The 22,056-nt window shown below is 37.3% G+C and overlaps 1 protein-coding gene across 1 annotated transcript in view; it reads left to right on the top strand.

Moving 5' to 3' along the window:
- Nucleotides 1-22,056, top strand: part of VWA8 (von Willebrand factor A domain containing 8) — a 182,055-nt gene that overhangs the window by 104,176 nt on the left and 55,823 nt on the right. Inside the window, exons 26-29 of the mRNA XM_017827812.1 lie at nt 7,475-7,626; nt 16,848-16,956; nt 17,891-18,029; nt 19,199-19,401. Coding sequence (XP_017683301.1) covers nt 7,475-7,626; nt 16,848-16,956; nt 17,891-18,029; nt 19,199-19,401 — 603 coding nt within the window. The remainder of the gene's footprint in view (nt 1-7,474; nt 7,627-16,847; nt 16,957-17,890; nt 18,030-19,198; nt 19,402-22,056) is intronic.

Here is a 22,056-nt window from a genome sequence, read left to right as displayed (position 1 = left end):
TATATACACAGACATTTAGATCCTGCATGTTAGATTTAATACTTATAAAAATCTTCAGTTCATCTAGATTTCTGGGGAGTATAGATTTTTGTGCTCTGTGGTCTCTAAAGTGCAAGGAGGTCTCGAGACAAAATTGGTGCTACTATGACATCAATAATATAAAGAAAAAATAATGCTTTATAACTTTGTACTAAGGATTAACAAGATTCAGACCTAAAAGCTAAGGAATCCATCTAAATAAACACATCAGCAAAGTAGTCTGTTGGGATCCATTACCAGCTGATAGATATTTGTTTACCAAGCTGATAGAACATGTACATGCAGATCTCTAAACACAGTGTTACATTTAAAATGACCGTGGAAAAATTACAGACTTGAGTAACAGTTGCTGTGCTGCTGAAAAGCTGATGTTTTTAGGATTATTTTAAATGAACTTCTTCCTGTCTTCATACCCTTTTTCTGTTCCTACCTTTCTTCCTAGCTTCTTTCCTTCATCATCTGTCTCCAAGTAATCTGAAGTTGTACTGTCTTCTGTTACTAACTGGTGCAGAAACACAGGACTTAATTCTTTTGAGTGTGAATGGCATCTAATTGAAGACTGAAAGAGCTGCATTGCTAATTGTCTTAAGGGCATTTAACTCTCTGCTTCTGCCTCCTTCACTTAATCAGTTAACATCACATCAAGCTGGGCACTGGGCTCAGATCAGCAGGGAAGTTTCCCATCTGTTAATCTTTCACCTCTTTCAAAGTGAAAATATCCAAATAAATCTCCAACATGCAGCTTTGATTTCTTCTGTAACGTTTGTTTTCAAGATCCCAGTCTCTTTGAAGGGATGCAACATTTTGTTTACTGTAACTTGTTTTTCAATCTGAATAAATAAAAAGACTGGGAGGAGCCAAATGTAAACAATGAATATAAGCATAATGGTTATTCCAAAGTAAGAAACTTTTAGGTCTTCAGGTAGAGAAGAAAGAGGAAGGAGGGAAATGAGTCAATAAAATTGCTGGTCCTTAGGAAGGAAGGAGGGAAGTTAGTCATGTTGTTAAACAATTTCCCTTACAGCAGTTCCACAGCCCCGTTTTCTTTGTACTATTGTGTTGATTTCTTTCACATAATTTTGGAATTTTTTGCTTCTGTAAAAAAACATTGAATGTTGTGGAGAAAAAAATTGCTTTTGATTACTGCTACCTGAGAGCATATCTGAGTATTGGGACTAGTCAGTTAAAAATATTTTGATTACTATGGTATCAGCATATTATTAAGCTAATCTCTGCACTCCGATTAATTGTGGTCCTCAGCATATAGGACTGATTCAAGATTATCTTCCCATAAAGATTAGCAAGTACGGAACATGTGGTAATTTACTTGGAGCTAGACACTGTGTTCAGAGCTAGGTTGCCTCTATATTAACTTTTCTTAGGGAAAGGTTTTTTTGGTGAAGGTCAAAGACACCGAACTATTTTGAAGACATGAAACTGCGGGAATAGGGAAAATTGTCTGATGTAGGTACTTGGTTGCTGCAACTTTTTCTCCCCACATACTATATAGGGAATTTGGGTCTTGAAGCTCTAGATGGCAGGTGACCTGAGTATAACCCTTTTGTCTTGTTTGCCTCCAGTTTTCAGACTGTGTCAAATGTCAAAAGTGTTTATATTAATAGTGGCTTATGGGCAAGCTAAGAAGCTCTGCTCTTGCTCTGCTGGATTACCATATGCTGCCTGTAACTACCAGCGTGGGTGCTATGACTGCTTCTCTGCAATCTAATATGCTGTTTTTCATGAGGCCTTGGCAGATGTTAATCAGGAAACCCACATTAGCCCAGATAAAATGGCAATAGCTTTTTTACTAACTCTTTTTTAGTTTGGAAAAGCTGAGACTTTTCTGATAGGCCTTCTTTCTTATTTGTATCTGAGATTGTTTTCTAATAGTAAGCACTAGTATAACAGTTTTCAAACAGTAAATATCTAAGAAACCTTCTGGACCTGAAGTCTACTAATCATCAGGCTTTTAGGCCTGTTCAGTATGCTCTTGTGGTAAAATAGGACTTTTTTTTTATGTTAAGCCTAATCTCAAAAGAAAACTAGGTTTATCAAATCACAGTTTGTATTCATTTCTCACCTTGCTGCCAAACGCATCAGTAATAACTTTTTACCCTTTTGGCCAACCACAGTGAATCTCAGTTACCAGTTTTCAAAGATAATTAGGTTTCTGCTGATTTAATCAAAATCAGTGGCTATGTGACAGAGGGACAAGTTGAAATTAGTGTCTCTGTGAGTGGAAAGGCAGGGGGAGAATTCAGCTCCTTGCTTGTCAGTAGATGATGCCCACTAAAGACATGAGCACTGATTAACCATTAGTATGCCTGTGGCTCAGAAGAGCCATACACATGATGCTTCTGCCCTGGTGACAGGACAACTGAGGAGGCACAGAGAGAGCTGGCAACGTTCAATGAAAGGGCATCAGGGCTGCAGGAGGAAATCAAGAGCACAGAGGAATGAGCAGGTAGGGAGAGACCTATTATAATGTGCAGGGTGGACCTTTGAGGTGGTGCTGGCCAGATGGAAAATATGCAGGCATCTGAAGGCACTGGAATATGTAGGGAAGTGAGTGATAGTGAGAACACAAGGTGGATGTCTAAAACAAAAAATCTGAACTCATTTCAGACTCAATACCAGATTTATTTATGACTTTGTTTTCAGGGCAATAAGTATACCGTATTTTAATTAACATTCTCTATCTGTACTAAAAAAACTACTATTTTGCTCATAGACTTTAAGCAGACTATAGCAATACATCTACTCATGGAATGTTAGATCCATAAAAACATGGATTTTTTTACCCAGCCAAATTCTGTATCAAATAAAGCAAAAAATATATAAATAAAAATATAAAATTGTTAAAAGCAAAACCTATGTTACTTACTATTTTAAGGAATAGCCGAGAATCTAAGCTGTGAAAATACTCTGAGGTGCACACAGAGGTGTAAGGGGAAGAATCAATGAATGAGAACCAGACAGGCTGATGAGAGATCAATATTTTCTCTAGTAATCTCATTCTAAAAATCAATACAAACCAAATGATTTTTTTATTTTTGTTCAGCTCAAACCTCAAACATTCAATCTCTTTTGTTTCTTTTATGTTTTTCTTTTTTTTTCCCTTTAAGTAAACGGTCATTTCCTTTCTTCAGTAAGCAATTTTCCAGGCAGTTATTAAAAAGTGATTGGATTTGTTCTGATTGAAATGAGAGATTTGTGATTTTTTTTTTTTAAATAACTGAAGTAGAGGACCTTTTGACAAGTGGCTTGTGTTCGAAACAGGTTTTATTGGCAGCAGTGATCAGTTGTACCTCAGGAAATTTTTCATGGTGTCCAAGAGGTATGGAACTATTGAGGCAATTCATTGTAGAGAAGGCTATCGATGTCAGAATTATGCAATGATTCAGCAAACCATGGAAATACTTGGAGACTACTAGTGAAAACCAGATATTATTTGAAGCACTTGACCAAGGTTTCTGCAGTATCTAGTGAAGGACAGGTGAAAGAGCAGATCATGAGTGAATAAGATAGCTTGGTGCCAGTTTGTTGGTCGTGCTTTGCAGTGAGAAGGGGATAACAGAGAAAATGCAGTATTCATCATATACCTAAGGAAAGAATCTAGAATCATAGAATCAACTGGGTTGGAAAGGACCTCCGAGATCATCAAGTCCAACCCTTGACCCAACACCGCCGTGGTTACTAGACCATGGCACTTCAGTGCCACATCCACTCTCATCGTAAAAACCTCCAGGGACGGAGAATCCACCATCTCCATGAGCAGCCTATTCCAGTGTCCACTTACTCTCTCTGTAAAGAATTTCTTCCTAATATCCAACCTAAACCTCCCCTGGCAGAGCTTAAGACCATGCCCTCTTGTCCTACTGCTGGTTGCCAGGGAGAAGAGACTGATACCCACCTGGCTACAACCTCCTTTCAGGTAGTTGTAGAGAGTGATGAGGCCTCCCCTGAGCCTCCTCTTCTCCAGGCTGAACAGCCCCACCTCCCTCAGCCTCTCCTCACAGGACTTGTGCTTGAGAGTTTGATTATATGGAGTACGCACAATTGTGGACATGTTTTGCTCTTCTTATTAAAAAGAAGCCACACTTGAAAACAGACTGAAATAAAGTCCTGCATATGGAGTACTAAGTAGCTTTACACGTTTATGAACCTTACCATCATGTACCTTTTTATAAGTTGGTGGGCTTTTCTTTTTCAGTATGTTTGACTCCAAGGTGCGATTTTCATTATAGAAGTTAGTACTTTGGCTACTAAACATTGTCACAAACTTAAGTTAGAATAGCAGTTGGGAGAAATTTTGGTTTTAGTACCTGTTTAATTCAGTATGGAATGGACATTGTAACAAGGATAGCATAGGCTGTAGGACAACTTATTATCCCACAATAACTTGTATTTCACTAGACTGTAATAATGCAGAACCTCTAAAAGGATCCTCATGGATAGGTTTAAAAAGCAGAACATAGTTTAGCATACTTTTATACCAACATTAGTACTAAAATATTCTGTGCCATGTATACCACAGATTAAAAAAGGTTTGTACAAGCCTATTTTAGCATTGGTATTCCAGTCTATCACAGTAACTAGCTAAATTTAGTATTGCTTGTGTCACAGGTATTTTATTACAGAGATTAGATATTTATTAAGTTGGGAAAAATATTAAACTCCTTACTAAGGCTGATGTTTGATTAAGAGTACAGGTCAAAACACTTAGGAAAATTTTCTGCTTTCTTCTGGTTTAGTTTTTAAGCAAGACTCAAATATCTTTATTTTTAATACATTTATAAACTTCTCTGACACTTACATTAAGTCTGTTTTTCAAATTCTTTGTACCAGCCTACTTCACTAGTGGAGAATAAACCAATTAAGACTTCAACTCCCTAAAATACTTCTTCAAAAATTTATCTTCATTACTGTAAAAGAGATATACTGAGATTGAAGCATCCAGGTCCTGGTCTGAAATATCTAGTATTTGAATGAAAGGCATATGAAGAAAAAGTTAAAAGTTTTTAAATAAAAAAATTCTCGCTCCCACCCCTTGCCAAAAAAACAAAGGTAAAATAAAGCTGTTAAGCAGCAAGGTTCTGGTATATATAGCAATTTGGTGATTATTTTTTAAAATGCTTTTTATTTGGTTTGCTCCATTTACATCTGTGGTGGGCTGACCCCTGGTCAGGTGCCACCAAAGCCACTCTGTCACTCCCTTCCTCTGCTGGGCAGGGAAGAGAAAATATAATGAAAGGCTCATGGGTTGAGATAAGGACAGGGAGAGATCACTCGCCAATTACCATTGTGAGCAAAACAGACTCAACTTGGGGAAATTAGTTTAATTTATTCCTAATCAAATCAGAGTAGGGCAATGAGAATTAAACCCAAATCTTAGAACACCTTCACTCCACCCCTCCCTTCCTCCCAAGCTCAGCTTCACTCCTGACTTTCTCTACCTCCTCTGCTCCAGCAGCACAGAAGGACAGGAAGTTGTGATCTGTTCATCACACATTGTCTCTAGCACTGCTTCCTCCTCAGAGGGAGGATTCTTCACACTCTTTCCCGGCTCCATCACGAGGTCCCTCCTACAGGAGACAGACCTCCACAAACTTCTCCAATGTGAGTCCTTTCCGTAGGCTGCAGTTCTGCATTAACTGCTCCAGTGTGTGCCTTTCACAGGATCCCAAGTCCTGCCAGCAAACCTGCTCTAATGTGGGCTTCTGCAGGGTCACAGCCTCCTTTGGGCATATACCTGCTACTGCTTGGGGTCCTCCACCTCAGTTTCTTTGTTAATCAGTGGCATAAGTTTCTTTGAGTGGTTCTTAATTTCTCTTATTTCTCTAATTTTAGCTTATAGAATCATAGAATAGTTTGAGTTGGAAGGTACCTAGTTCCAGCCCCTCTGCTGTGGGCAGGGAACCGTCCGCTAGACTAGGTTGCTCAAAATTCCGTCCATCCTGGCCTAGAACGCTTCCAAGGATTGGGACATCCACAGCTTCTTTGGGCAACCTGTTTCTAGTGCCTCACCACCCTCACAGTAAAGAATTTCTTCCTAATACCTCACCTAAATTTGCATTCTTTCAGTTTAAACTCATTCCCCCTTGTCCTATCACTACATGCCCTTGTCAAAAGTCCCTCTCCAGCTCTCTTGTAACCCCTTAGGTACTGGAAGGCTGCCTAAACATCTCCTGGGTTTTTTCTTCTCCGGGCTGAACAACTCTCTCAGCTTGTCCTCATAGGAGAGGTGTGCTAGCCCTCTGGTCATCTTCATGGCCCTCCTCTGGGCTCACTCCAGCACTTCCTGTGCTGGGGACTCCAGAGCTGGATGCAGTATTCCAGGTGGGGTCTCATAAGAGCAGAGTAGAGGAGCAGAATCCCCTCCCCTCTACCTGCTGGTCACGCTGCTTTTGATGCAGCCCAGGGTACAAATGACTTTCTGGGCTGTCAGCATACAATGTCAGGTCATGTCCATCTTTTCATCCACTGGTACCTCCAGGTCCTTCTTGGCAGGGCTGCTCTCAATTTTTTCAATCTCCAGCTTGTACTTATAGCAGTGGTTGCCCCAACCGAGGTGCAGCACTGTGCACATGACCTTGTTGAACTTCATGTGGTTCCCATGGCCCCACTTCTCAAGCCTGTCCAGGTCCCTCTGCACTTGATCCCACTATGTCATTGATGAAGATATTAAACAGTACTGGTCCCAGTACAACCCCCAAGGGACACCACTTGCCACCCATCTCCATCAGGACCTTGAACCGTTGACCACTGCCCTCAGGATGCAACCATCCAACCAGTTCCTCATCCAAAATCATCAGTCCAATACAGTAACAAAACTTCGATTGTTGGAGAAATTGATCAAAATTTGATAAACGTTTGGGATTTTTTTAATGTACATGGCACATTTCTACTAGTATTTTTCACTGAGAAAAAAACTGTGAATCCTAAGTGAATTTCTGTTTCTACGAAAATCCATCATGACGTAAAGTAATTTTTGGCAAGTAAGCAATGTATCATCTGTTTTTCTATATTCAACAATAGAGTGAGAATTCTTAAATGTATGGCTGAATTATACAAATATATGTATTTGTGTTTGATCTTCATTGTTTACAGAAAGTAAATTGAAAAAATACAGGCTGCTTTTAACTATATTTTCTAATGATTACAGCGTCTTGTAATGTGTATAATGAAAACAATTCACTATTAATGATGTTGACTATTAAATAATTGTCACATGCTTGTTTGTTTAATTCAACAATTTTTAATTTAGAAATTATGTACCTTCTTTATTCTGGAAACTAAAAGCATAGATTACTTAAGCATTTTTCTGTCGAGAAAAGTTACTGTTACAACTATTCATCTTAGAAGTATGTAATGATATGCTGTAACTTAATAGATAGTCACTGAAAGATATTTAGGAGTCTTTGTTTCTTCACAGAAATTTCCAGCTGAAGGACTCGCAAATGTTGTTCGAAACGTGTTTGACTTTGACTCCTACAACAAAGAAATGTGTGAAATTTTGTACAACACTTTGCACAAGTATGGAATACCTATTGGAGCAAAACCGACCAATGTACAGCTGGCCAAGGAGTAAGAATAACATAAAATATATGTTAAGAAGACATATTTCTCATGATTACTTTTTATAGTGTGTTATCTTGCTGCTAACTGATTTAAAAACAACCTGGAATTGCTTGAAAGTCAATCCTCCACTGGTTCAAATTTATAATCTTCCAAATAAGCTACAACAATATAAAATACTTCATAATAGAGTATTTGCTTATTATTACATTTAATCTTTAATGTCCATGTACATATTGATAGCTTGTAAGGTAAACAGTTATATCTTAATAAAGGGAAATACTTGTTTCTTCTCCTGTGTTTTTAATTGAATCGCAGCACACTTCTGTCCTGTTATTTATCATCTAAATCTGTAGAAACAAAAGTTGTCTTCACTGGTAGTTGGGTTTTGTCTTTGATGCTCGCAAAAGGCTCTACGAAAATATTTCTGCCGAATGGGGCAATTCATGTAAGGTCTAAGAGCCATTTTTGTATGTGTCTGTAAATCACAATTATTCTTGGATTATATTACCAGTTGACATATTGCACCATATACTTTTTTCTAGAGATAAGAATCAAAATAACTACGTTATGTATTAATGCCCTCTGCCCTTCAAGCCCCACCCCACTCCCTGAAGGGACCTTACCAGAAGGCTGGAGAGGGACTTTTGACAGGGGCATGTAGTGACAGGACAAGGGGGAATGACTTTAAACTGAATGAGGGCAGGTTTAGATTAGGTATTGGGAAGAAATTGTTTACTATGAGGGTGGTGAGGCACTGACACAAGTTGCCCAGAGAAGCTATGGATGCCCCATCCCTAGAAGTATCCAAGGCCAGGTTGGATGGAATTTTGAGCAACCTAGTCCAGTGTAAGATGTTCCTGCCCACAGCAGAGGGGTTGGAACTAGATGATCTTTAAGGTCCCTTCCAACTCAAACCATTCTATGATCCTGTGATTCTATGAAACAAATATAATTAATTCTTCTAAAATTCACAGGAAACAGGCTTAAGTAGATCATATTGAAAAGCAATTGGAAAACTTACTCTGTCTTGAACTTTAATACATAAATTATTTTTGAAGAAACAAATATTTCCCTTTCATGGAAAAAGCTTTATGGATATATAGAAAATTGAGTTTGCCATGTGACATATATATTTTATATTTGCTAAGGAGGGACTGATTTAAATGGCATGATGTCTTGATATTTACTCCAGTGTGAGTGACTATGCACTGGAACAAATTGCCCAGAGGGGTTATAGAGTCTCCCTCACGGGAGATATTCAAGAACCATCTGGATACAGTCCTGTGCCTTGTGCTCTAGAATCACCCTGCTTGAGCAAGGAGGTTGTACCAGATAACCTGCTCTGGTCAATTCCAGCCTTACCCATTCTATGATATTAAGTGTCCATGTGAATGTAGGTTTCTCCTGCTGGAGTACTACTGTTATATGTAACATCTTACATATAACTATTCAAAAAGATTGGCAGTGTAGTGCCTGTGATGTACCTTTTAATTTTGTTGACAGGATTATTACATACCTAGGGAACCAGCAACTACAATTTCTGCCAAAGTGACAGTACACACTTGAAACTCTTGCCATGGTTTCTCTGCTAAAAGTCACTTGGTAACTTCTCTTTTCAAGAATTATGACGTTTGCTATAGTTTTTGAGAAATTTGCTCTTTGTATAATTTTTAGAAGTCTTAGATGTGGGAGAGGACTCTTTAGTAATGAGACGATCAGAGGTTTAGGAAGCATAAGAGAAAGACTGCTGTAATTGGGGACAGCTCAGTCTAGAAGTGATAAAATAGAAGAATCCATTAATTATATTGATGCAATTATATTGAATTAAAGATAATCACCTGATCATTTTTAATTCATCACTGAGGTTTCATAGGACAGGTTACGCCAAGGATGAAGGACTTACAAGAACCCCACAAGATGCCCATCAAAAACTTCACTTGACTGGAAGCTATGAGCACATTCTTTATACACTGATACCCAAGGGGAGGAGAAACTACAGAAGTGGTTCACACACAGTTGATAAAAGCAACAATTTTTTAGATCTCACCATCTGGGCTGACCACCTGACTCTCATGATCCAGAAATCTGTGTCTCAATCCCTCACTACTGCTGGAATTTGAGGTTATCTTGCTGCTCCATTGCAGGACAGCCTTGCTGTTGATCATGAGATTTAACCCTATGGAGCTTGTAAGCCACAGGCAGATCACCTTGAATTACAGACATATCTTTCAGGAATGGTTTCAGCACAGTTGATTCTACCTTGGGGTAAAAGAACATTGAGATAATCTCTTCAAATCTACTCCAGTCCATAGTTGCAAGCTCCTGTGATGGACACATTGAGGTAATTTGGTATATGGTGTTTGGACCACTGCAGAAAAGGTACTAGAGTACTGACCTCCTCTCTAATGTTTTCCATGAATCTGAGAGGAGGATAATGATGCTTATGTGGTCCATCCCACTACTTTATAGAAACTTTATCTCTTTTTTTTCATTATTCATGCCTGACGACCTTCAGAGATGGAGTTCTATAACCTCCCAAAGCAAGTCAGTCTTATTGCTAAATATCCTTGCCATTAGAAAGTCACCTCTCAATCTTTCCTCTTTTTTAAGGCCATTGGTTGATTTTATTTTTCTTTTATGCTCCCTTTCTTCACTTGATTTGTGTCTATCCTTAAGCATTGTGTGTGAAACTGGGCGAGTTCGTTTCTACTGGAGCCAAGTACAAGAGTATAGAACGTAGAAGTATAGAGATGTATTTCATGCCACGGTTCCTTTTAAAAAGCTCAGTATGTTTGCATTTCTTTCAATGTTTAACTCATCTCTGGTTTTCTAAACATAAACCTCCACATCCTTTCTGCAGAACCCTCCATAGCTCTTATCCCGTCGTCACTTTATGTAATCAACTTCCTTTGTGCTTACACTTTCCTTACTGTCTTGTATTTTTTCAAGTTAGTTCTCTGACTTGTCAAGATCACTTTCTGTTTTAAGCTCGTTTTCCTACCTGCTTCTAGGCTCTCACAAGTTTACAGTCTGAAGGTTTACCAGGTGTGATTTCTACATTGTTCTAGCAAAAACAGCATACCCCCACAGATGACTTCTGTGCTCCCGTCTTAATTTTCTAGACTTTTGAGACTTACTAGTTATCGTAATAAATTGCTCAGGGTTTCTACTAAGTAACATGAACACTGGGATAGTAGTCCAAATGAATTCTACCCAGGGATGTTAGTCAAACCTACAGCAAATTCATTGTATAAGAATACAAAGTTTTGCATTATAGAAGCATTTCCATGAGATTCTAGGACAGGAAAATCATTATAGTGAAATGCTCACTCCTTTATACAGGTATCTTCTGGCTTGTCTTGTATCAAATGATTTGTGAATCTTTATTTTAATAAGCTTTGGAGAAATCTGTCACATACTACTTAATATAAAACTTGTATAAATCAGAATTATTTAAATTGCTACTGAAACATAACTTCTGTAAATACAGGAAAGAAGCCATGAGACACACTGGCAACGCACTACAATACAGGGTCTCAACAGAAGAAACTTTAGGGTTGTATCCAGCTGAAATTACAAGGGAAATTGAACAGACGCTAGCAGTGAGTCTTATGGGAATTTTAGGTGAGACTTTGGAATTAATATACCTAATCTTGGATGGAAAGATTAGATGGTATCTAATGACCATGTAGAAAATAATTCTTACAATAGTTCTTTTTTTGAGATAGAAATTAATTTGTAGATACTAATTTGTTTATTTGCAAAATTAGTATCATATATTAGACCTCTAAAGCAATGCTTTACTTGAGCTTTTTGTTTTCTTCGGTTGTCATTTTTTCTCAGATAGGGACCTGGGAGTTTGGATTGACAGGAAGCTGAACGCGAACCAGCAGTGTGCCCAGGTGGCCAAGAAGGTCAATGGCATCCTGACCTGTATCAGGAACAGTGTGGCCAGTAGGACCAGGGAAGTGATTCTTCCCCTGTACTCAGGGCTGGTGAGGCCACACCTCGAGTACTGTGTCCAGTTCTGAGCCCCTCAGTTCAGGAAGGATATTGAGGTGCTGGAGCAGGTCCAGAGAAGAGCAACGAGGCTGGTGAAGGGACTCGAGCACAAGTCCTATGAGGAGAGGCTGAGGGAGGTGTGGTGGTTTAGCCTGGAGAAGAGGAGGCTCAGGGGGGACCTCATGACTCTCTACAACTACCTGAAAGGAGGTTGTGGCCAGGTGGGCATCAGTGTCTTCTCCCTGGCAACCAGCATCAGGATAAGAGGGCATTGTCTTAAGCTCTGCCAGGGGAGGTTTAGGTTGGATATTAGGAAGAATTCTTTACAGAGAGAGTAAGTGGACACTGGAATAGGCTGCCCGGGGAGGTGGCGGATTCTCCGTCCCTGGAGGTTTTTAAGATGAGAGTGGATGTGGCACTGAAGTGCCACGGTCTAGTAACCACGGCGGTGTTGGGTCAAGGGTTGGACTTGATGATCTTGGAGGTCCTTTCCAACTCGACTGATTCTGTGATTCTATGATAACCATTCTTCAAGGCACTGACATGTTCCGTATTGTCAGGTTATAACATTATGATTTTGTCTGTCCCTCCTCATATCACCTGTCCAGTAGTTTATAATTTTTATCAGTATTGTGCATAAAGCAGATGGCTTGTCTGTGATGCTTTGCCAAGACATAGTGGGTAAAATAAATTAGTCGTGGTACTAACTCATTATCTTTCTTTATGTACAATTACACTTTGTTTTTCACATTGACATCTGTTACATCACATTTGTCTGAACTCTTGTTAATCTGCCACTTTGGTGCACAGTTTAGACCATCTGCAGTTTCTAGGTAAAACAGCATTTAGCTCTAATTCTGACATTTATCCTTGATGAAATTGCCATTCCGTATTTTTCCTCCTGTCACTATCCACATCCAAGTGCTTCTTATAATTTGATTATTTTTTTACATTAACTGAATTTTCTGTATGTAATATAAATATGTAATTTTAACAGCTTTAATTTTCTCTTGAGACTGTTCTTTGATGTTGTTTTTCCCCCCCAGGTAATCTGTAGTTAATTGTTGGATATGTCTCATATCATATATGTCTATTGTCCATCCTGTGCACTGTGGGGGCAGCTGAGGGTGGGCTTTGCACTTGACTATCAGCGAACACGGGTTTTAACATACGACTGTTCTGAATATCTACTGCTTATATTTTTAATCAAAATATGTTTGAATAAATTGAGGACAACTGGCTGGTAAGGAATTTTCCTGATTTCAGACTATATCTTTCTTTAGTCCAGAAGGGTTACATGGGATGGAAGTCTTTTCAGCTACATGGACCACAGACTATTACTGGAGCCCTTGAATAATACATTCCATGCCAACACTGAACTGGTTTACAAGATCATGTATTAAGCAGCTTTGTTGCCTGTCATAGTTCATGTCCGCAGCTGTACTAGTCTGGCAGTGAAGAATTTGCATTCAGTGGAACTTCAGTCTTACAAGATTCATAGCAATTTTCCACTGTGTTCTCCAAATAAATAACTTTATGAAGCAGATTCTGTTGACTTTTTGAACACAGTTGTTTGGGTTTGGGGTTTTTTGTTGTTTGATTTTATTTTTTAATAGCCTAAAATGAATTTATTTTCTGAAATCGAAAATATAAAAATGGGAAGAAATTGTGTTCTGTAGGTGTCACTTTGAAAAGTTTTCTAGCAGCATAAGAGAATTACGTTTTGACATCATCTCCCCTTAGACTGCTGTGCATGAAGAAACTCAGACTAGATAGTAATTTTTTGTAGAATTCCCTCATCAACTCTAAGTCCCATGCAATCACTTTTCTGAACAAAATACCTGCTTGTGTATACATTTCATGGACAGCAGTAATACTGTAGAAAACCGGGATCTAAAATTAAGAGTGAATAAACATTAAAATAAAAAACCCCTGAATTTTTCTTAAGCAAAAGGCTTTGACAGATCATAATCAAAGAACTGATCAGTTCTTGCTTTTAAATCTTGGCTTAAATTACTTGCTTTTAAATCTTGTCTTTCTTACAAGATTAGTGCAGTCTGTCCTGTAGTTTTTCTGTTTTAGAAACCCTTTCCAGGTTTGAGAAAAGAAAAAATCACTGATCACTCGGTACACCCCTAGCTGGTGAGAGCTGTGGAGTCTCAGTACTCTTTTTACTGAACCCTGCACTTTTTATACCCATCAGATCTCTTTGCCTTGGGTATTTTTGCCAGTGTTGACATTTCCATAGTATTCTGTCTGCCGTTTAAGTAAATGTTATATGGTTAACTAATTTGAAATACAGCAGTGTGGCAGGAGCACCTTGTGAAGCTTTTACTAGTACTGTCACTTAAAGTTATTTTCAAAACTTGCTTTTTAATTATAAGTTATAGGAAAAGAAGAAAATTTCCCTTCTTCACTGTGTATCATATATATTCGCTAGAGGAAAGCTGTTAAGATGTATACACATTTTCAGTGTGGGCATGTTCCAGTCCTTCTTCACCCTCAGTCTCTTCTGAAAGTTATTCAGGAGGCAGACCTTTAATGCCACCAGCTTCTTCAATACTCAGTCTTTCTTGGACCCAATTTGTATGAGAGAGCAGCGAGATGGAGAAAAAAAAATTGTCAATCCCTAGAAGAATAAGATCCCTATTACTCTTGACAAAGAGCTCTGTATTATGAACTCTGCTTTCTGTTTTATTCTTAAATTCTGATCTACATTTCCCTGCTCCTTCCTGTTTATGATGACAGTCTGCTGCCTCAGAGAAAGTAAATCATTTAGAAATGGGGAAGAGAACAAAACCTCAAGAATCTAGGAGAAAGGAGAAATCAGTTTTCCTGAGGGAAGAGAGGAACTATTAGCAAAGAAAATCTCCAGAACGCTGAAACAGAGTGGAAATGTTTTGTTTCTTTGGGAATGCAATCTGTAATTCTATTGCTATATAAAGTACAGTATTTGGTTTGAGCTGGTTATTTACATATGTTTTGTGTTACATTTTATAGCTATTCATGATTATTAGTAAAGCTGTTGATTTCTGGGATGTTGTCCATGGGAGTAATGTGTAAGGAATTAAAACTAAAGTCCAAATCCTTGTGAAAGTCGATGTTCCACTGAGCTAACAGGAAATAATTATTTCTGATTATAGACATATCAGAGATTATGCTACTTGGACTCATAGAGCAAAAAGAAATCTCCAGGATTTTTTTGCACACAAGACAGCTTGTGGTTCAAGAAATAACCAATGTTTTGCCAACAAATCATTTAGAAACCCCAAATGGAAGACTATAGTAAAATTCTAGTTCATAGACATCTAAATTGACATTTAGTATAGTGACTTGACTGTTTACCCATTCTCTGACCGCAGGAATAAATTTCGCTAAGATTTTTGTGTATGTTGAAATAGTGCATCCTGAATGTTTTTCCCTAATAGTGTTGAATGTTGTCATCTGCCATATTGTACTTGATTGCTTTTTTTTTTTGAGTCTGGCTTAATTTCTCTTCTTAATTTGGGAAGAATTTTGGCTAGATTAACTAGGTGTAAAGAATGGAAAAATACAAACTGAAGTGAGGAAGAATTCAAAATTAATCACTCTGGAAACATTGACGTCTATTATTATTCTTAATTAGGCAACAAACAGGCAATGAAGATTCTTTTGGTTCTGACTAAGAGAGGGAATTAATGAGATGCGCTTTACATGTCCCAGTGGCATATTGCTGGCACCTGGATATTTATTTGTCTATGAACACCAGCAATCTATATCGTCCACAAAATTTTCTGTTTGCAAAAAGTGTCTTTGGCTGTCCTGGCAGATGGTCCAAACACATAAAGGTGATGGAGGCTGAGTATCTGTCTGCCTTCAATTTCTGGCTTCTCCTGGTGGCTTGAGGTTTGGTGTCAATATACCATTAAGAAATATTAACACATCTTTCCTGCATGAGTAGCAAAGATTGGAGGATATTTGTGTTCATTCCCTGACTTTTCCTCTTAAGTTTTTAGGGGAAAAATAAAACAAAAATAGAATTCTCTAAGTTTCATATATAGTCCAACTGAAGTTTTTTGTTGGTTTGTTTTTTTTTTTTTATTTGAGATCCCTTCTTATTCTGAAATAATATAAAGAAGAAATTGAACAGTTTAAATGGTGAGGAGAGGGAAAATAATTGTAACAGTAGGAACGAGAATCATCAGATAGAACAGAAGAGACCAAGCAGATACTTTTAACAAACAGTCTAAGAGAACTTCCTTAAAATAGACTTTGAAGATATTTATAGAAACTGGGAGAAGGAATGTCTTCTATTCTCTTGCCAAGTCCTGTAGCTGTATGGTAATGTGCAGCGACATGGAACACAGAATGTTGTTTTGATAGGAGGTCTCTTTAGGAGCAATTGATCCCAAGTAAAAGAAACCAAAAGTTATAAGTTCATTAGCTTGAAGGTATTCATGCCATTTAATGAATTCAAATTGCTCTCAGTGGTTGCAAATCACTTCAGAGGAAAGAAATAAAAATTGTGCTGTTCCTATTTTGCTGTCATGCTACACTGTCATACACCAGCATTTTCTTTTCCTATATAAATGAGTTTTACTGTCATCCCTGTATTTCTTCAGTAAATAAAAGGTACAGAAATGAATAAATCTACTAAATTCATACTAAATTAATGAATTTACTTACCAAGGCAAGTAAATGTGGCTTTTGAAGATGCCCCTGTCCTTTCTGTAGATGGTGTTGGCCAGAAGGCAATGGGGTACTCTCATGTCTGTATTACTTTGCCTTTGTTCATGTGACCAGTGGTAAAATAAATAGAAATAATTAATGAAACTTTTATTGCATTGTTAACTAGCTACAGTGTTTACTTTGCTTATTCTGCTGGGCTTTAGATGAGCGAGCCACTGACAGGAATTCCTTTAACGGTTGCTATCACACCCTGCCTGATCAGAATAAAGCAAAGCAAGACATGGTTTGGATATATTTTGCTGCATATGTCACAAAATTTATCCTTTTTAGGCCATTTTATATGCATTGCTTCTTCTTTTATGATACTGTGTAGATTGTGACTGTATTAGTAATAGAGGAGACTAAATTTTTTGTGATTTAAAAAGGAATGAAATTTTTTTAGCAAGGAATCTTCAGATATATTTCATTAGAAAAATGCAATTGTTTAAATTATTTATTCCGTATCAGTTACAGGTTAATAAATGTACAGATTCACTTGTTCTTGTATTATTTGACAGACTACCATTACCAGATCATAAATTTATGGGCTACTGGAAAGTTGATCAGCCAGAAAATGCACAACAGAAGCTGCTGTGTCCATCAGAAACTCAAAAAATAGATGTAAAGGTTTGTATTTTAAACTTTTTTTTAATTCATATAATACTGGTTTTATGTACTGGCACATGAAGGATCTAAAATGAGATTAAATTCTCTAGGAAAAAGAGTGTGTACAAAGTGTGGTCCTTATCGTTTGTTCTTGGGGTTTTTATACTGACCAGAACAATATCATTTTTATATACCTATCCCTCACAATGTAAGATGTGCTTTAAAATCACTAAGATTGCCAGAAGTTCTTTAAAAGAGATTTTTATAAGAATATTGAAAGTACCACATGTGAAAGAACTTCATAGCTGTTTTGGATGCTTGGAGGTGGCCAGTTTCAGACCCCAGACCTCAATTATTGACTACGATCAGAGACTGAAAATAAAGCTGTTTTCTTTTTCTATTTCGCATACAGCTGAATTCTTACAAGTCTTTGGCACTTCCAAGTTTGAATCTGAACCTTTGGTAAAATTTTATCTGCAGCCAAAGTTTCTAAGTCCTTTTCAGCTCTGGGTTCTTGGTTGAACTTCAGTAATTATTACTGCAGTGAGTGAGGAAAAACATTAACTTCTGATGTGATGTAGGGGTGAGATTTAAACTTTATATTAAAAGAAATTGCCATCGAACTTCTTTGAAACAAAAATATTCTGATTTTTTTCCTTGTATGAACTGTTTTTTATCAGTACATGATACCTCCTTCATGTCATTAAGCAATAATGGTTCCAAACTGTTAAAAGACTAAAGTGAAAATGCATAATGGTTTCTGTACTGTAAAGAAAATGGTAGTACGGACATTCAGAGAGCTTGCAGAAAACATTTCCTTTTCCCTTTTATTTAGTTAGTAATTGGTCTGGTTTTGGTGTTAAGAGTATTATGCCTTGAAGAAGATTTCTAGATTTTCATGAAAAATGGAGAGTGGGATATTTTAGGAAGCCCTCACTGTTATCATTTGTTTTAGGGCCCTGTGTACTTAAATATTCAAGGCTTTCCAGTGGAGCGACATGAAGCCAGGTCCCTCAATTTCACTGAAGAACTTGCTTTTTGGACACTGCCTTTAGATGAAATTAACATAGTTTGTGATGTCACTGTAACCAAAGGTACAGTAAGAAAAGCTACTAACTTTTGTGTTGGTCCCAAGTATTATAAATAGTGAGATATCCTGGAGAAGATGAAGGACTAGACTGTTGACTTCGTAAGCATAGTAACACTTCAGTGCATTTATAGTAGTGGATATTTCTAGATATGTTTGCAATGGAGTACAGGCATAATACTAGGAATTTTAATATTGGAATTAAAGTATCTACTATGGGAATGGACTACAGGAATAATAATTTTTGATTTCCACTTTTTTTTTAAACAGTAGGTGAAATACAAAATTAATCAGCCACTGAATTTGGAGCATAATTTCACCAAGTCATTGTGGTCTTTGTAAGGATATGCATCCTTCTCAAACTAAGGGAAAGATGTGTAAATAGAGTAGAACACAGCCACAAAATTGCAAGTCTGCATTACTTAAAAACGATTATTTGACTGTTCCTCTGTCAGTTCGATTTTAATACAAATCTTTTAACTTGGAGAGTGCTGTGCTTTTTTCCACTGTTCTCATGCTGATTAAAATTCTTTCTCACTGGATCAAGCCTGCCTTGACCTGTACTACTTATGTCTCAAAGCGAATTGCACCATTAGAAATATTCATAAATGTATTTAGCGTTCGTAATTTTAAACATGTCTAAACTTTATTGTTGTTATAAACAGATCATTAATGATCAATACTGGAATGATGCTTTTTTTACTTGTAGTACAACTTTTAAATAGATTAGCAGACTTTTATGGCAAAAAAACAGAAATTAGGTGGCTCTGTATTGATTTCAAGAACAGTCTGCAGTCACTCAGGACGGTGCTACATGTGAAAAGTTCTTGAAGGAATACATGAATTTTAAGGGAAGATGGGATAGAGAACGAGGATGAACCAAGATTATAAACAAACAAAATCGAATGAAAAGGTTTTTTACATATTAGCAGCTGGCAGATGCTGTAGTCCTCTCTAGACAAATGTGTTTTGGACTGCTTGTTTGTCAATAGTGTTACAAGATTCTGCCTGTTAATATTTAATCAGTATCAAGAGATCATTTCTCTCTTTATCTTCCTGTGTCAACAGAAGTGATTTTTCTGTACTTTTTGCTGTATTATCTGCCAAGTTTATGACACATCTATTTCCAGAAGAGCAATGCACAGTCAGTAGCCTTTCATTATTTTCTCATTTCAGAAGAGGAACCTGAAAACGTTCTTTATGTTACTACCTGCAATCCTGTTACTTTGTACTTCATGAATGTTTCTAGTAAGAGTGGATACTTTGTGAATCTTTATGACCTCTTCCCAAGAACAGTTGGAAGTGTCTGGCAACCTTTTGTGACTGTGGCTCCTCTGGGAAATCCACTTAAAGGTCAAGTGGTTCTACATGAAGAGGAGGTAAAAAAAATTAAAACGCAGCTAAATGTTTAATGATGAGCAAAGTAGCATCATGAGAGTGGGATTACCTAGGAGACTACCTCTGTAGACTGAAATAGCCTGGACAAACCTACCTCCTGCTGAATGTTCTCTCTTTTACTGTACTTGAAGCTTGGGAGTTGCCTACAGCTTCAGTTTTTATGTGGGGATTTTCCTCTTGCACTTTTTAGCTGGACATTCTTGAAGCTGAATTCTACCTGCTTATCTTATTTCTCACTGATAGAGGGAGATTGGCCTTCATGGGAGAAAGGGAGAGAGTGGATCAAGTTCAGGAGTCTCAGTCAAGCAGCATGTTTGCAAAGTGTGAAGTCCAGAGTAAGGTGTAATATGTGAACTTAAGTTCTGCTTCCTTTTTTACTTTTCAAATAGTATATAAAAGAGATGTTTTCTGAGTCACAAAGTAAAATGTTGCTTATATTTCCTTCATGCCACTATTTTTGATTTGTTTGGTGAATCCATTTCTCATTCTATACCATTTGAAGTATTAAGATTAGAAAGGAGACTATGCAAGCCTTAACATCCAGAGTATCAGCAATGCAAATTTAAAACCACTGACAACTTCTGTGGTGGTTTGACTCGAACGCTTTTTTTAAAGAAAAATATTGCTTACTTTCCACTTTCTCTTACTGTCAGTGAACTGATTGTAGCATTTCCAATTCAAAACTTCTTTGCCCAAGAGTGGGAAGAGACAACAGTGTATACTGTGGTGCTGCTGTTCATTTTTTAATATTAATAATAGTTTATTATGTTACCTACTAGTCATTATGGCTTGACATGGGCATGAAATCTGGTCATTGTTGTTGGCTGGTTTTTCCTTTTCCTTTTCTGAATTTCTTCTGCACATTTTTCAGTAGGTTAGAGACTTCAATCTAGAAGAACTTTTCCTACGTTGAATTGGGGTGTTAAATAATTTTCAGTCATTTCTAGTGTTTTTGTGATACTGTTGTTCCAGGAATGTTTGTCAAGTGTCAGTGTTACTTTCTGGTGTCAAACACTACAGTTAAGCTCGATGCCTTATGAGAAACAAAATTCTGCCTTTTATAGAACTACCTGTGCCTTCTTTAGCTTCACCTTGGACACTTTCCAATGCAAGTTGGAAAAAAAATTGTTCTGAGGTTACCTCCTTGTTGAACAACTATAGAAGTACCATTTGAGCTCTTTTGAGTTGCACGTAACACATTTGTTTGGTTCTAAATATCCTTATTCTTCTTTGGCGAAGTTGGTGCAGGAAACTAAAACAGATGGCAGTCTATCTTGTATCTAAAAATGTTTAGAATGTCTCGCACTTCTTAATATCAAGCCAGCAATATTCCTTGTTTTCTAATTCTCTAAAATTTCTACCATTTTGTTTTTAACCAAATCACAGTAGCATTTCGTGTCAGCAATGAAGCTTTTATCAAAGGTTCTTCTGTGAAGCTTTAGGTAGTTTTCTCAGTGTCTGGTTTTGTCTGTCCTCATGGAATATATTTTTCAGTGATAGTATGATATATATGTTTTTCAGACTAAAATAAAATTTGCTTTTTGGAGAAACTATTGTAGCTCAGTGTCCCTCTCCAGATGACTTCAATCAAGTTGTAACTTCCTGTTTTTCTCTGGCAAAGCTTAAATATTGCCTGTTTCAGACTTGCCTTTCTTGGCAAGTGCTACAGGTGAATAAACCTTGTCTGTAAATAAGCCTGGTTTACACTGCTGGAAAATAATACAGAATTAAAATATTCTGAATGTTTTGCATTATCTTAAAACTTTTTACACAGCGTTAGCATTAGGGCAGATCTTACTCATTGGTTGAGAAAATACATTTGATTTAATTACAAACTTGGTTGCAAAAAGTCATTGTATACTTAAGACACCATTCAAAAGTAATTTTTGACTTCTTGAGAACTTAAGTGAGAGTCTTGCACATCTTGCCTCAGAAAATAAGATGAAAAGGGGTTCTTTTGTATACTGGATGCTTGTATCCATGGACTACATTAGCAATTTATTTGGGATTGGTTTTTAAGCAAGTCACCAAAGCACAGGTCAGACAAATGCTGCTGTTGTAGTCTTCACAGCTAAGGTTTCATTCCCAACTCTTTCTGCAGCGGAGCCATGGAAAAATCATGTGCTCTGTGCACCTGTGAAATGAGGTGGATGTTTCTGTGTATGAAATTAAATCCATTATTATTGACATTAGCAGGTAAGCATATGGTCTAAGACAATAATCTAAGTACCTTCTATATTTGCCAGGAGAATAAAGGTGATCTGAAGAGCATTTCATCCCAGTTAAGGTAGAACATGGTGAATTGTCCTCTGGAAGTGCCTCTGTCTTTCTGCTGGCAGCAGAAGGAGCCTTAACATATAGTCAAGATGACTACTTTCAGATCTGCTAAGGTCACTGGCAGGCATAAACTCAAAATTTGCAGCATTCACATGTTAAGAAAAGTGGCACATCTGTATTTTGGGCAAGGCTCCAAGGGTTAGCCACTTGTGCTAAGGGTGCATCAAGCAAAACAAGAAAAACAAGCAATATAAATGATGTATGTTATGCTTTAGAGGTTCGTTTGTGTTTACTTGCAAAAAGACCAAGAAGTATTAACAATATTTGTAGAAATAAGAACTTGCATTTATTAAGTAAAA

The sequence above is a fragment of the Lepidothrix coronata genome, unplaced genomic scaffold, assembly GCF_001604755.1.
Source record: "Lepidothrix coronata isolate B3197 unplaced genomic scaffold, Lepidothrix_coronata-1.0 Scaffold143, whole genome shotgun sequence".
Lineage (NCBI taxonomy): Eukaryota > Metazoa > Chordata > Aves > Passeriformes > Pipridae > Lepidothrix > Lepidothrix coronata.
The sequence above is the reverse complement of the archived record's forward strand: the minus strand, read 5'-3'. Positions and strand labels throughout refer to the sequence as shown.